Here is a 15,004-nt window from a genome sequence, read left to right as displayed (position 1 = left end):
CATTAAATAAATGTTTTTATAGAGAAAACACTGCACAACCACACTTTTTAATTTTCATTACATTTTCAATCATTACAAGGGTTAGAAAACAAACTACTAAATGAAGTGCATAGGATACCTCCTGTGGTTCCTTGTAATCAAAACACAAATACGCAAGTTAAATATTAATGAACACAATATTTTAGTATTTATATTAAACTAAACTGTACAATAGAAAATAAAGCATTACATATACAAACAGAAAAATAACATTTCACAAATTATTTCAAACTTTGTAAGTGCAAGGACACAAGCATTTATTGGCTTTCACAGACCTGTTTGTAAATACTGTACTAATATTACCCATGCACACATACAGTGGAAAACCATGCTACAGGAAGTATAAAAGCAAAGCAGCTATATCTGAAATGTTCTGCAACCAAATGTCCTTCACCACTTGTGCTATCAAATGGCTTGCTTTAATACTTCTTACATCGGAACAAATTCATGTTTAGGTTGATTAAATGAATATTCACCTTTTGGCATATTGTAAAATCAACATACATAACCAATAATTTGTTCTATAATACTCAGCCAGTTTTCTACATTAGATACTGGCACAATGAATAAGGAATGTCATAAATACTAAGTGAATGTTTGCCTCACTTGATTCAGTCATTGTGTTACATTTTGCGGCAGAGCTCAGTGACAGCATGATCATTGTGGAAGACCCAAGCACAGCATAATAATACAAACACAGACAGCAATTCCAACTAGCTTGAACAGCAGCACATATTGACTTTGCTGTCTCATAAGTTCTACTGGTCAGTTACATACAGCAATGCCAACAAATTTCAGCTCTTGGATTACAATTACAATTGTGCTTTATCTGCATTGATATCAATTAATCAACTGCTGTTGTAAGTCCAGAGTGTTACTGTCCTGTCAGCAGATGAAGATAAGAAAGATAGATCCTCAGTGTGCCATCTACACTGTATAACTTTGTCCTTATGCTTAGACACCACTGTTGTCGGAAGTGGTTTTATTAGATCTCCTATGGAGGAAAGTTAAAAGTTACAAAAAGTCTGCAAGTGTGGTAAACATTTAATTGCATCAAATTAAAATAAATTTGCAAATGTTAACATGTAAAATGCATGCTGATGACCAAACATTTTCCTTAAGTTTTTAGTTTATTTAACCTGAAATAGATGTTACTTATATCCATACTCCAAGTTTCATAGCTCTTCAACCATAATAAATAATCAATATAGGAAGTACGTGAAAATTAATATAAATAATTTACACCTGAAAACATAGGAAAAAGGACTCTCCAGGTGGGCAAAATGAACCATATGATCCCAGAATGTATTATTGTCACTTCCTAGACTATTCACAGTTAGCTATTGCCAAACAAGTTGTGGCTATTTCAGACAACGTGTGGCAATTTCTCATCCTCATTAATCATTTCCATATGAACTTCGCAAATATATGGAAACTGAGCAAACACAAAGGCTCAAAGTATCTATGATGGCCCCAAATGTCAATAGGCTTGTTAACACTTACTGGCTCACATACCAAAAATAATACTAAATTATATTTACTGCCTCCAACCATGTAACAAAAAATAGAACTCTATCTTTGATTGCAGGAGAAAAAAAAGTGAATAAAAAAATGAAAACTTCATGAATGCGTCAATCAGCTTAAAGTGAAAAGCAACAAACAATTGCAAAATATTTTCAACTGACAGCTCATAATAGATTTACCTCGTAAGTCAGTTACTTTGACAGTAGTGTCATAAGATCCTGTAAGAAGGTAGTAAGCTCCTGGAGAGAACCGCACCGAACGTACATCACTACCATGTGGTTGGTAAATTTGCACCACTCTGCCTCCTCTGATATCATAGAGCATGCAGCTAGAATCCTCCTGACCCGTGGCTAGGAGTCTTCCACTTGGGTCTACAGCCACAGAAGCAACAGCACTGCCTGTGTAATGAAAGTTATACAATGATCCAAAAGTGGTACATACTAACTTTGCTAAGAGTATAATTGGCTCAGTTTTGTGATCAAACTACAAAGTAATATATCTTGGTAGAGGGGGCAATATAAACCAAAGGTTGCAATTAAAAATGCAGTAATGGATCTGGAGGCATATCATATGCTTTCCTGGGCTTTGTGCACAGAGGAATCAAGTACAAGTGCAAAGTACCTTATAACTTGGAGGTGCCAGTGTTGGACTAGAATGGACAGTTAAAAATCACACCACCAGATTATAGTTCAACAGGTTTATTTGGAAGCACTAGCTTTCAGAGTGCCACTCCTTCATCAAATGGTCGATCACAGAATTTATAGCCAAAGGATTCTGGATTAGTGGTGCTGGAAAAGCACAGCAGTTCAGGCAGCATCCGAGGAGCAGTAAAATCGACACTTCAGGGAAAAGCCTGTATTCCTGATGAACAGCTTTTGCCCGAAATGTCGATTTTACTGCTCCTCGGATGCTGCCTGAACTGCTGTGCTTTTCCAGCATCACTAATCCAGAATCTGGTTTCCAGCATCTGCAGTCATTGTTTTTACCTTATAGCCAAAGGAGTCCAGTGTCACAGAGATGTGATACACTAAACAATTTTAGGTTAAATCTTTCATCTTTTAAAATTGGATATGCTGGTTTAATGTTATGTAAATCCCAGAACTACTTTTAAATTACAATCTCTAGTTCAGCTTTTCTAACAATAGGTGTGAAAGTCTGTCTGTATCCCAATTTTTAGTCAGACTGACAAGCCCTCTACATAGTTTTACATGGATTCATGCAGTTTTTAAGTGAAATAAAATACAATTCTGCAAAAACAAATTCACCCCATAAGCTTAAATGTGCACGCATGTAGGAGCAACAGAGTGTGTGTGCATGTGAGTGTGTGTCAGTGCACGTGATTGACTGTGTGTAAGCTTGGTTAAGTGTGATGGGGTATGTATCAGAGAGAGGGTAGGGGATTTGCATGTGCGCATATGAATGAGAGTGAGAGAGTGAGAGAGATGTGGTGTGACATGAACCCAGGGTCCCAGTTGATGCCCTTCCCATGGGTGCCAAACTTTGCTATTAGCATCTGCTTAGCCACTCTGCATTGTTGTTTGTCTTAAAGTCAGCCTTGGAGAGTATGGTCACCCGAAGGTCCGAGGCTGAATGTCCTGGACCGCTGAAGTCCTGCCTGGTGATTGTTACGCAGTGTCCATTCATTCATTCATTCATTGTTGTAGTGTCTGCTTGGCCTCGCCAATGTGCCATGCCTCAGGGCATACACATATGAGATAGACCACATTGGCCAAGTCACGAGTACCTGCTGCATACATGGTGGGAGGTGTCCCAATGTGTAATGGTGTTATCCGTGTCGATACTTTGACATCTCTTGCAACGGCTGCCATGACAGGGTTGTACGCTATTGTTATCTTGAAGGCTGGGAAGTTTGTTGCGTATAATGATCTGTTTAAGGTGTGGTTGTTGTGGTTCGAGAAATGGAGGCATGGGCAAGGTCTTGGCAAGGTGCTCATTCTAGTCAATAATGCGTTGAAAGCTGCAAAGAACATTGCGTAGTCATTCAGCTCCCGGGAAGTACTGGACAATGAAGGTTACCCTGTCTCCTGAGGAGGTCATTATGGTTATTTGCAGTGGCAAGTCAAAATGGGCGGTTGATGAACTGAGCATCGTATCCTGTTCTTATGAGGGCATCCTTGAGCACTTTCAAGTGTCCATCATTTTCCTCCTGTTATGACGGACCCACGGGGTCCCGTCTTTGCGTGTTCTTTTGGAAGGAGAGACCCACACTGGCATCTTTAGTTTGGCGCAGACTGTCGTTTATTCACAGAATCTTAACTGGGAAACGATACAACGAATTATCAAGCATGCATTCGTTGGAGAAGGCGTTCTGCCCCCCGCCCCCCCCCGTTCGGACTTGGCACAGTTATACTTCGCGCTGCCTGGAGTCCCCGGTCAGATTTTCCTTGTCCGCCTTCCTCATTGGTCCGTTCGTCTGCGCGCGATGGGATCCATCTTCCCATTGGCCGCATCGAGGTGCCTGTCCAGCTCCTGCTGTGCTTGACAATGGCACAGACGTCCTGGGGCCCGCGGTTCCGATCCCGTAATCAATAGTTCATTGTTTAGCGAATCAACTCTCATTACTATGTGTCTGACAGGCTAGTCGTTTTCCGTGATTTAATCAATAGTTTCAGCAAGTAAATTAACAGGTACTTTTATCAACTATGAGTTCCGATAGAGCAATTCACACTGTCTGACAGTTACAGGCTCCATGATTTAATTAACAAAATGTATATCAATTGCGAGCTCCAGACCGGTAGTCATGCAGTTGCCAGCTTCAGCCCGCATGGCTGTTATTAACTGTTTCAGGGCTGGAACTAGAAGTGTCTGTTGCAGTAATAGTATTACCCTCCCTAGCCCTACATTAAACACCCTAGTAGTGTAATCACCCCAACACTCCTCATCCAAGCAAATTCTGTGTATGCAGAGGGCTTGTACATAGGAGATGGCTATTTTAATACGTTTCAGGTGGAAGCACGATAAGTGTAGCATCGTGAGATTATCTGTGCATTTTACTTTGCTCAAAAACTACATGAGTCCATATAAAATTCTGTAAAACTATGCAGAGGGCTTGTCAGTTTGACTAAACATTGGGACACAGACTGACTTCACACCTACTGCTAGAAAAGCTGGACTGAATGTAATTTTAAAAAGTTCTGGGATCTACATAACAAAGAACAGAAACCAGCATATCCAATTCTAAAAGATTAAACAATCTAAAACTGCTTAATGTATTACATCTCCATGACACTGGACTCCCTTGGCTACAAATTCTGTGAACATGATATACTCCACAACAACCTGAAGGAGTGGCGCTCTGAAAGCTAGTGCTTCCAAATAAACCTGTTGGTCTATAATCTGAAGAAATTATAACGAACCTTTATAAAACACCACTTCAGATTCAACTGGGAGTATTACATCCAATTCCAGGTATAGTGAGTGTGAAGACATTAGGAGATGATGCAGAAAAAGATTCCTGAGTATGGTTCCAGGGATGGTACTTGGATAGATTAGAGAAGATGGGATCATTCCCCTTACAGAAATTTGTGATTTCATAGAGGAGTTCAAAATCATGAATGCTCTAATTAATTCAAGTTTCTAGTTTAAAGTTTAACAAGCTAATTTTGAACTATCTTTCAATCAATAATGAATTACAATCAAATGCTTAATTTCACTGTTTAATGGGTGTTCAAGCTTATGCATATGTTGTGTGGAAACTGGAGTAACCTTACATCAGCAAAACTGACAAGTTCAGCTTAATTCAATTATAATTTCCCATTGCACTTGTTGGGGAGAATAACCACTAGATTGCCTAAGAGTGGGGCTAGGGAGGGTAGCACTATTGCTACACCAGACATTACCAGCTCCAGTCCCTAAACAGTTAATCGCAGCCATGGGGGAGAACCTGGCAACTGCAGGGCTACCTGTCTGAAGTAACATTCCTCGCTGATTAGATCATGTCAGCCAGTATCAGACTGCCCCATTGAGAACGCATGACTAATAAAGGAACCGGTAACTGTTGAACGGTGTGAATTGCGCTGTCGGAGTACATGATTACTAAAGCATCTGTTATTGTACCTATCAGAATAGATTCCCATCGAAACCCATGATAAATGATAATGTTTGTTAATTCGCTTGCGGAAGACCATTGACTCTGTCAGACGCATAGTAATGAGATCGATACTCGGAACAATGGACCATTGATTACAGGGTCGGAACTGCCGACCCCAGGATGGCTGTACCATTGTCCGGCACAGCAGGAGCTGGACAGGCACCTCGATACGGCCAATGGAGGCGCAGACCCCCTCGCTCTCAGGTGTACCAACCAATGAGGGGGACGAACGAGGGAGAACTGACCGGGAACTCCTGGCGGCGCGAAGTATAATTGAGCCAGGTCCGAAGGGGAAGACAGAACGCCTTCTCCAACGAATTGCATGCTGTAGAATTCGTTGCATAGTTTGCCAGTCGTGATTCTGTAAAATAAATGGTGCTCTGCCTCAAACTAAAGAAGCTGGTGCGGTCTCTCCTTCCAAAGAACTCGCAAAGACCGGAATCCCGAGATTCCGGCCTAACATCTGGTGAGCCTGACGTGGGAAGGGAAAGAGACCACGGCAAGTTGGCCACGTTGGCGGATCGGGGGCAGACAACTTTCGGCCGAAACCTTCTAAGGTGAGGAAGCGCCTGTTAAACCGAAGGCTTCCAGTAGTTAAATTTCTTTAGTTAGTCTCTTGTCTGCTCTCTGACCCTCACCAACCCAAAAAACTGATCAGTTTGGCAGCAGCATCGCAGAATCCTGACTGGTAAGCTACCACTAACCTTTTAACTAGTACCGGTTCGAATTCGCGTTGCTTTCGGAGCTGAGCGCGCCCCTTGTTGTCTGTTTAATTCGCATTGCTTTCGGAGCTGAGCGCGCCCCTTGTTGCCAGTTTGATTCGCGTTGCTTTCGGAGCTGAGCGCGCCCCTTGTTGCCTGTTTGATTCGCGTTGCTTTCGGAGCTGAGCGCGCCCCTTGTTGCCTGTTTGATTCGCGTGGCTTTCGGAGCTGAGCGCGCCCCTTGTTGCCTGTTTGATTCGCGTTGCTTTCGGAGCTGAGCGCGCCCCTTGTTGCCAGTTTGATTCGCGTTGCTTTCGGAGCTGAGCGCGCCCCTTGTTGCCCGTTTGATTCGCGTTGCTTTCGGAGCTGAGCGCGCCCCTTGTTGCCAGTTTGATTCGCGTTGCTTTCGGAGCTGAGCGCGCCCCTTGTTGCCAGTTTGATTCGCGTTGCTTTCGGAGCTGAGCGCGCCCCTTGTTGCCCGTTTAATTCGCGTTGCTTTCGGAGCTGAGCGCGCCCCTTGTTGCCAGTTTGATTCGCGTTGCTTTCGGAGCTGAGCGCGCCCCTTGTTGTCAGTTTGATTCGCGTGGCTTTCGGAGCTGAGCGCGTCCCTTGTTGCCAGTTTGATTCGCGTGGCTTTCGGAACGGAGCGCGCCCCTTGTTGCCAGTTTAATCCGCGTTGCTTTCGGAGCTGAGCGCGCCCCTAGTTGCCTTTTAATCGCGTGGCTTTCGGAGCCGAGTGCGTCCCTGAGATTACCTATTGCAGCGCTGACCATACTTGACTGCTTGGATCCACGTTACAAAACACTTAAGACCGACGAATCTTGCTATACACACTTGCTGCTAGCATCTACCAAACCCCGGGGTGGCAGAGGTCGGATCTCATCTTCTGAACAGGGTTATCCGCACAGGCGTCTGCCTTAGACCGGTTGTTAAGAGCAGAGATCTGCCACGCGAAGGTCAGGCTTTGAAAGATGCTCTGTTTTTATCACGGTTCCCATCAGGGGAGATCCGACATGGGGGACCTGATCTTGGACCGCCGAGGCTGTAACGCCTCGGAGCATGTTACTAAGACAGAGGGCAGGGGACTGCGACAGGCTGAGACGGGGATACAGAGACACCAACAGTATGCGTGGCTTGGCATGTATGCGGGTGACAACCAGTGTGGGGCCGGCCCAGTGAGAGAGAAAGAGCGAGTGCTGTGACTTTGACGGACGTGGCGAACGGGAGTGTTGCAGGAACGCTTACTCCCAGGTCTGGACCTGCTAGACCGCGTCGGCAGCGAGGCATCGGGGTGCAGCGGACCTGCACCGGCAGCCTCTGAGAGAGAGAGCGTGGAAAGCTGTCCAGCGAACGGGAGCAGATCTGCAGCTCTGCGAGTATGTGAGTTTTGTTCCCTGGATTTAACGGGCTGGGATTTATCTCTGTGGACTCGCATTGACTTTTAGGGTTAATGACTTCTGTCCTCCCAACTTTGTGTACTGCCCCACTATCATTTTTAATTACTCTTTACTTGAAAAGGTAGAGATGCGTTCAGAAAGGTGACAGAGTAAGGGATGGTGGAGCATTTAATTGTCGGACCATTACGGTTGTGCCGTCCCAAGACGGCAAATCCCGGGGTGTCCCGGGGTCAGCTTGGTTCTGGCGGGTTTGCTCAGTTTTGGCGGGGTCCGTTTAGTTTTGGCGCGAATGCTCAGTTTGGGCGGGGTCCGTTTAGTTTTGGCGCGAATGCTCACTCTTGGCGGGATTGCTCGCTCTGGGAGGGGCTACTCGTTTACAGGGGTCTGCGACCCTAACATCGGAGAGACACTCAGGCGCGATTGTCCTGGTCCATGGGATAATCCGATGGGAAGGTCTTCTTAAATTATCATGATGATGACATGAATCATGCTTCTAACTACATCTTATTCGACAGGTTGTACCCTTTTTACTTTTAAATAGAAAATACCGACCAACAACATGCGCAGTGCAGCATTACCATACGGTGGCACAGAGGCCACTACTACTCGCCCCCTTTAAAGTGGTTTTCATGCGACCGCTGTTTGCCCGGCATTACCGAAGCCGGCATTAGGCTCTGACATCCCCCAGCCCACTTGTTTTTGCCTGTTCCTTCTTTTTTTTCCTGGTGGCCGCAGATCCCAGGTCTCCAACCGGGACCTGCGACTCAGCAGACAGTAAAGGGTTTGGCCTAGCTCATTCATCTTTTTCCTCGCGACCAGTCACTCATCTTTTGTCCGCCGACATGGGTGCTTAAGCCATTTTTTCCACTTTCATGCTCACAGATTCTTTAATGACGAGATGGGGGCACTCATTCATCTTTCCACCTATGTCCTCCAATTTTTACTGACCTATCTTACACACATATTTCATCCTTTCTCTCAGATTTTCCCTTACACTAAAGTGTTATGCGCGCTCATTCATCTTCTCATTACAATCACATGCGTGCTCTTTTCGTCTTTTTACGAGTATATGCGCACTTATTTCGTACTATTATTCGTCCTCCTCCTAAAGGCTGGGGCTAGGGAGGGTAGTGCCATTGCTGCAACAGACACTGCCAGTTCCAGTCCCCAAACGGTTATTCACAGCCATGCAGGGTGCAGCTAGCAACAGCAGGGCTGCCTGTCTGAAGCTACATTCTTTGATAATTAGATCATGGAGCCTGTAACTGCCACCCAGTATCAAATTGTCCCATCGACATCTCATTCCGCCTTCTTTTGCCGCATGTAGTGCCCCATCCTACACCCCCGCTCACCCTTTATTTCCACTCGATGCTCTCCGTCGGATCTGAGGTCGTTTCTATCGTCGTTTTCTATCTCTCACTCATTTGTTGATCCGTTGAATTTAACTGGTGTTCCGCAGACCTGAGATTCTGCTGGTCTCCGAGTCTCATCCCCTTTTTGAGGTCTTATACTCCCTGAGGTTTTCTACCAGGTCACAGTAACTCATCTTCTGGCCTCATCTCTCCATCAAAAGCATTTCACTCACCGTGCTTCTGCTGCTGTACTCTGCATCTCATCCCCTTTTTCCCAGTATTACGCTCCCTGAGGTTTGCTACCAGGATTCGTTACATGACCTCCGAAGAATAAACGGGGCCACAGTCACTTTAAATCTGAAGGTTCCGGACCCCACTATTGCACTGCATGCGCTCACGCCTGCCTGTCATTTTTCTCTGTCACAGACCTGGCCGGCGTTTTCTTTTGCCTTTCCGCTGCACCTACAGTGTCCGGAGCGTTTTTGCCTTCACCTGTGCTTGAAAGCGCCATACATACAATCGCCTCCCACAGGGGTAGAGAGCTTTGGCCTCGTCCTTATCATTCCCCTACTGTCCGCGGCCCCTGTTGTTGCCCCGCAGAGTTAACAAGCCCTGACGGGGGTACACCCCCTCGCAGCATAAAACGACACTCTAATAGTCACGGGAGCCCACCTCCAGAGCGAACTTGTGCAGGGGGGTGTAAGCTCACCTCCCCGCCTGACACTACCTCCTCAGAGGACGAGGGTGAGATCCTGCAGGGTTTGTGCAGTTATTCTTCTTGTCAATACGTTATGCTTATCTTTACACTTTCTTTCATGGTCCTACAATAGACCCTTTTACCGGGCTTGGGACGTCTGGGTCGCTACGCTTTCCTGCTACCAGATTCTGACTGCTAGATTTGATTTTATACCTACTTGTCTGTATCTTAGGCGGTCACGGTGGCCATGCTCTGTTCTCACCCATTTGTCCCTGACTGACTGCCAAGTGTGAATAGCCTAGCAATGCACACGTTGCAACAACTTTTGTCTGCAGCATAGCGATCGAAGCTCAGCTCTTGCCCATATCCTTCAGTCTCTTCAACTGCGAGTAGTTGTTTCCAATTCACCTGTTCATACCTTCTGCAAGGCGCAGATTCGCGCTGAAAACGGCAGGGTCACCAGGTTCTTTTATGATTCTTTTCCCCAGGTAACTCTTAAGGCCTCCTACTACCTACAAACTTTGCCTTACACAGAGGACAGTGCTACACAAAGGATTTCTGTCCTGACCTGTATAGAGTGTACTCACAACGCGTTGCCCGTGTCATTCACCATGTGCCCGAACTACATGATTACTCCTCTTTTTCTGGCCGGTAGGCAATGGACTGTATTCCTCTACCAGGTAATACCTCCTATTTCCTGCAGAGCATGACCTCAAACCTCCCTTTTTCCATCTCAACTGCACTCCACCTGAAATATTCCACCTCCTGTAAGTCAGTCGCTGCATTGGTAGTCCGCATGCGATTGCTGGATGTTGATGCAGCAAACTCTCTTGTGAAATTCCATCATTCTCTATACTCCTCGTCACGATCTAAACAAAAAACATGTGTTTTCCCGGTGATCTACCCCCACCTCGGAGTGCAGGTCGGGGAAACACTGCTTTTCACCCGCTAGTAAATTTCACTTGTTTCACCCAGCCCGGACGGCTTACCCGGGGATACTCACGGGCAGCCAAGCGGCAGCATTAACGGTCAGTCGCGCAGATTTGTGGTGAAATTGTGGGGGGCAGATTCGGTACAATTGGTTACCCCTGAACTGGGAAGGGACTTGTGTTCTGCGCGCCCTCAGTATTCCACTCTTCGTCTCTGCACATAGGAGCTGACATCCTCTGCGGATTAGGACACTCTACTCATACCCTTCTTACGGGAGTATTCAATGGGATGTTACATGCATCTCAACTTATGTATTTTTTACTCTTACTCATCTGAATTACCCTTCATTCTCTGGCTTTTATCACGTTAAATAAGCTACAAGGATACCAGAAGCTTCCCTGTGAAGATCATGTTACACATCCATAAATATCACACTCAAAAAGGGGGGTGCAAGCTCTAGCTGACAACACTCACACATCCACTCACTAACAATCAGATGATTTCGAGCTAGAACAGTGTTAACCTCCCTGCTAGCTGAGCAGCCCCTTGTGGCTCTCACTCTCTGTTTCACACAGATACGACGTCCGGTATGCCCGCAGCACCTGTGCACTCTCTTTTGGCTAGGACACACGGCCCTGCACACACACAGATTCTTGCATACACAAGGATTATACTTGCACCTCTCGTTCTGTATCTCGTTCGGGGGGACAAGTCCCCTCAGGCAAACAGTCCAATTTCGTCCCACCGCAAATCTCCTAATTGCCCAGAGTTTTACATTACTCACCAGGGTCCCCGTGACAAAGGCCCCCTCTCCATAATCATCATCATCCCTTATACTGAACGGGCTGAAAACACCTGGGGCAACGCATGTGAGAGTTGCCCAAGGCAGTAAGTCCGTTCACAACCGCTGGTGGGCCCCTGACTGCGGTAACATATGGAAAACTTGGGTGCAGGGTCTGAACGGAGGATGACAATAACTGGCACCATTTCCTGTTGCCACGGGTCACCCATTCTGCAGCAAAGCCGACCCTGTATGTTCGTGATCTCTCACCCGACTACTTTCTGGTTTGTCATTTACATGGTGTACATGCTGCAGTTGTTACAGTTCCTGCGCAATGCGTGGTGCATTCACCCATGTCCAGCCCATCTGAACTGATTACCTACTTTATATTCCTCCTGTTTTTCGGTTTGCCTCCTAAGGGAGTAACCTGCGCGTACGACAATCTGTTTTAATCACCTGTGGCGACAGTGGACATAGTTTGCCTTCCCCTATACAGTGTACTATTTCTCCCCTTTCACCCTTTTAACTGTTGCCAATCCTTTGACCCCCTCTAGGGGGTCACCCTACTTTTTCGGTAGAGCTCTTGGCCGGATATTTTTACTTTTCAACATTGGTTATTTCATGTGCATAACGACGTTTTTGCGCCTGCAGCTGCTAGTGCAGATGCACAGCAAGTTATAACCGAGACTCGTACTATCTTGCATTTTCATCAGTGTCCCGAAATTTATCTGCCCTGTATAGTACCATTTCCCAATTGGCCGCAGCCTTTCCTACTGAATGTCTTCCACAGCCTGCGTACGTTTACTTTTTACCTTTTTCTGATTGAGAAATGCTGCTACTTGGTATCTTTTTGCGTGACTGCTTTTTCGCAGTTACCTCTCCCAATACTGAGTCAGTGGGGTGGTTGCATTTTTTCCGTTTTTTTCTGACTCTTCAAAATAAGACGAACAATTCCTCTACAGGATGATCTATTTCCCCCTGTTTCAATTGCCTTTTGTGGCAGCCAGTGGTCAGGGACCTTTCTTCTCTCTGATTGGAGTTCACAAATTGCCCTGCACTCCTTTGTACAAGGTACTATTTCTTCCTTTTAGACGGAACCACTCCTTTTACCTCACATTGGGATCACTCTATTCTTTAGGTGACAGCTTCGTACAGGTCCTTGGGCTGTGAGAAAGGTTAGGGGTTAGGCCTACCTTCATTTTTTTTCTCTCTCTCATTGTCTTGATTGATATCTGGTTTCTCCAGTTCTGTTGCACAACTGGGTGGGGGGCAATCTTAGTGAATGCATTGGACGTTTCGCACTGGCCCCCTCTTTCTTTTACTAGATGACTAAAGACTTCACTTCCAGGAGTACTGGCATGGTGATGTCCATTGAGTCTAATAGCAAGGAGCTTTTCGAGATCAGCTCACCCAATGTCTCCGCCTTCACAGGAATGTGCTAATGGCGGTTGTTAAATACAATGCTTTCACTTCCCATACTAGTAGGATGTTTTCTGGCTGATTTCACCAAATGTCACCCTGGGGATGGCAGAACACTTTTCACCACATTTCTGCAGCCCCATCTCCCTGGTTTAAATGTAATATGGTATCATTACTTTTCAACCGAACACCCCATACGCTGGGCTCTGCACTCCTCAACAGATGCCTGCGCCGCCACCAACTCTGAGTACACGACAGCCTGCGTGTGATCTCCTACAAATGGGGAGGGACATATGGAATACATGCTGTAAGGTGACTTCCATTCATGAACCATGGAGCCGGTTTTCCGTGCGGCCGGTTGCACTACGTGACTCACGCCTCCCGATGGGAAGCCAGGCGAGTGGGGATCTGGCGGTTATTCTCTCCAATGATGCACTGCCACCCCTGAATGGGCTACGGGTGCAGGCGTACTAAATACTATCTCTCCGGTGCAGGTCAGTGGTCTCAATGGCTTTCTTTCGAGTTCATCCGATCGCGTCGCCCACGGTGGTGCGCTACGGTTCTGCTCTTGATGCTACTCAGTACTAACTTTTCTCCTTTATAAACAATGAATGTGGTCTGGTTGTCCAAAGAGTCCCTACTTATTTTGCCCATTTGACCTGGGGATATGTGAATTGATCCTTTCATACAGTGGGGGGTTGAGCTGTACTGTGTGTCCGGGACTCGAAACACTGCTGTTCCAAGCGATTTTTACATAATCTCCAGTACTCCCGGTTGGCTTCAGCTGGTCTCGAGGGCCACTGAACACACTATTGAGCCGGTTGCCACTGCCTGTGTCCGTTCTTGACGGCGGTGAAACGGATGTCGGTATCTACAATTCAATGCAGTACAACTGGTTAGCCAATGACGGGTACGATCCCTCGGGCGAGGGACAACCTAAGACAGGCACAGTCGCGCATTGACATCGGAACTGGTGGCCCACGTTCGTCATGATTTAATAAGATCTCTGGCCTCTGTCTTCTGTGTCGGACATCTGGACGGAGCTGCTGGCCTGTGGAGCATTCTGATCTGCGGGGACACCGGTGCACAGTACACTTTCTCACTGGGTTTCCGCTCGCTAGCAGGTACCTAACTGCTGCTAGTGTTCTAATCCTATTCCGTTTCACAATTCACAGAACATGTTTACACTTGGGGGCTCTTTGGACTACAGACATTTCAATTCCTCCACTCCAAATCTCTTGCGACTGTTATGTACTCGCGTACAGTGCTCTGTTTGTCTTTTTGCCATGCTTGATTAATTCTGTGCTTTTGTCCTTTCTGCAGAAGTCTGCCGGAGTTGTTTTATCTATTAACTTAGATTTGCATGTAGTTTTATACCTTCATACCTTCACCATTTTCCCGACCTCTCTCTGTCGTTTTACCATAACTGATTACTTTGTCCTTTTGTTCCCTTTGCAGAAGAACCCTCCCGGAGCAACACCTTAGTTTAGACTTGCATGCCTTTGTTTAAATTCTCTGTATGTACCTCGTTACGCGGGTGTCGCGATGGGGGGGGTGTGGCCTCTACAAGAGGCCAAGGGAGGGAATGTTGGGGAGAATAACCACTAGATTGCCTAAGAGTGGGGCTAGGGAGGGTAGCACTATTGCTACACCAGACATTACCAGCTCCAGTCCCTAAACAGTTAATCGCAGCCATGGGGGAGAACCTGGCAACTGCAGGGCTACCTGTCTGAAGTAACATTCCTCGCTGATTAGATCATGTCAGCCAGTATCAGACTGCCCCATTGAGAACTCATGACTAATAAAGGAACCGGTAACTGTCGAATGGTGTGAATTGCGCTGTCGGAGTACATGATTACTAAAGCATCTGTTAATGTACCTATCAGAATAGATTCCCATCGAAACCCATGATAAATGATAATGTTTGTTAATTCGCTTGCGGAAGACCATTGACTCTGTCAGACGCATAGTAATGAGATCGATACTCGGAACAATGGACCATTGATTACAGGGTCGGAACTGCCGACCCCAGGATGGCTGTACCATTGTCCGG

General features: G+C 46.2%; 1 protein-coding gene across 5 annotated transcripts in view; it reads right to left on the bottom strand.

The window, feature by feature from the left end:
- Positions 1-15,004, bottom strand: part of wdr47a (WD repeat domain 47a) — a 72,536-nt gene continuing 57,532 nt past the window's right edge. For 4 of the 5 annotated variants that reach the window (XM_060830208.1, XM_060830207.1, XM_060830210.1 and 1 more), the window contains exons 14-15: positions 1,743-1,961; positions 1-1,033 (exon numbers count right to left, since the gene is read on the bottom strand). In XM_060830208.1, coding sequence (XP_060686191.1) covers positions 888-1,033; positions 1,743-1,961 — 365 coding nt within the window. In that variant the 3' untranslated portion in view covers positions 1-887. The remainder of the gene's footprint in view (positions 1,034-1,742; positions 1,962-15,004) is intronic. The other variant, XM_060830211.1, reaches the window with a different exon arrangement.

Source organism: Hemiscyllium ocellatum, chromosome 9 (assembly GCF_020745735.1).
Source record: "Hemiscyllium ocellatum isolate sHemOce1 chromosome 9, sHemOce1.pat.X.cur, whole genome shotgun sequence".
NCBI classification, from domain to species: Eukaryota; Metazoa; Chordata; class Chondrichthyes; order Orectolobiformes; family Hemiscylliidae; genus Hemiscyllium; species Hemiscyllium ocellatum.
This window is presented reverse-complemented; position numbering and strand designations above follow the sequence as displayed.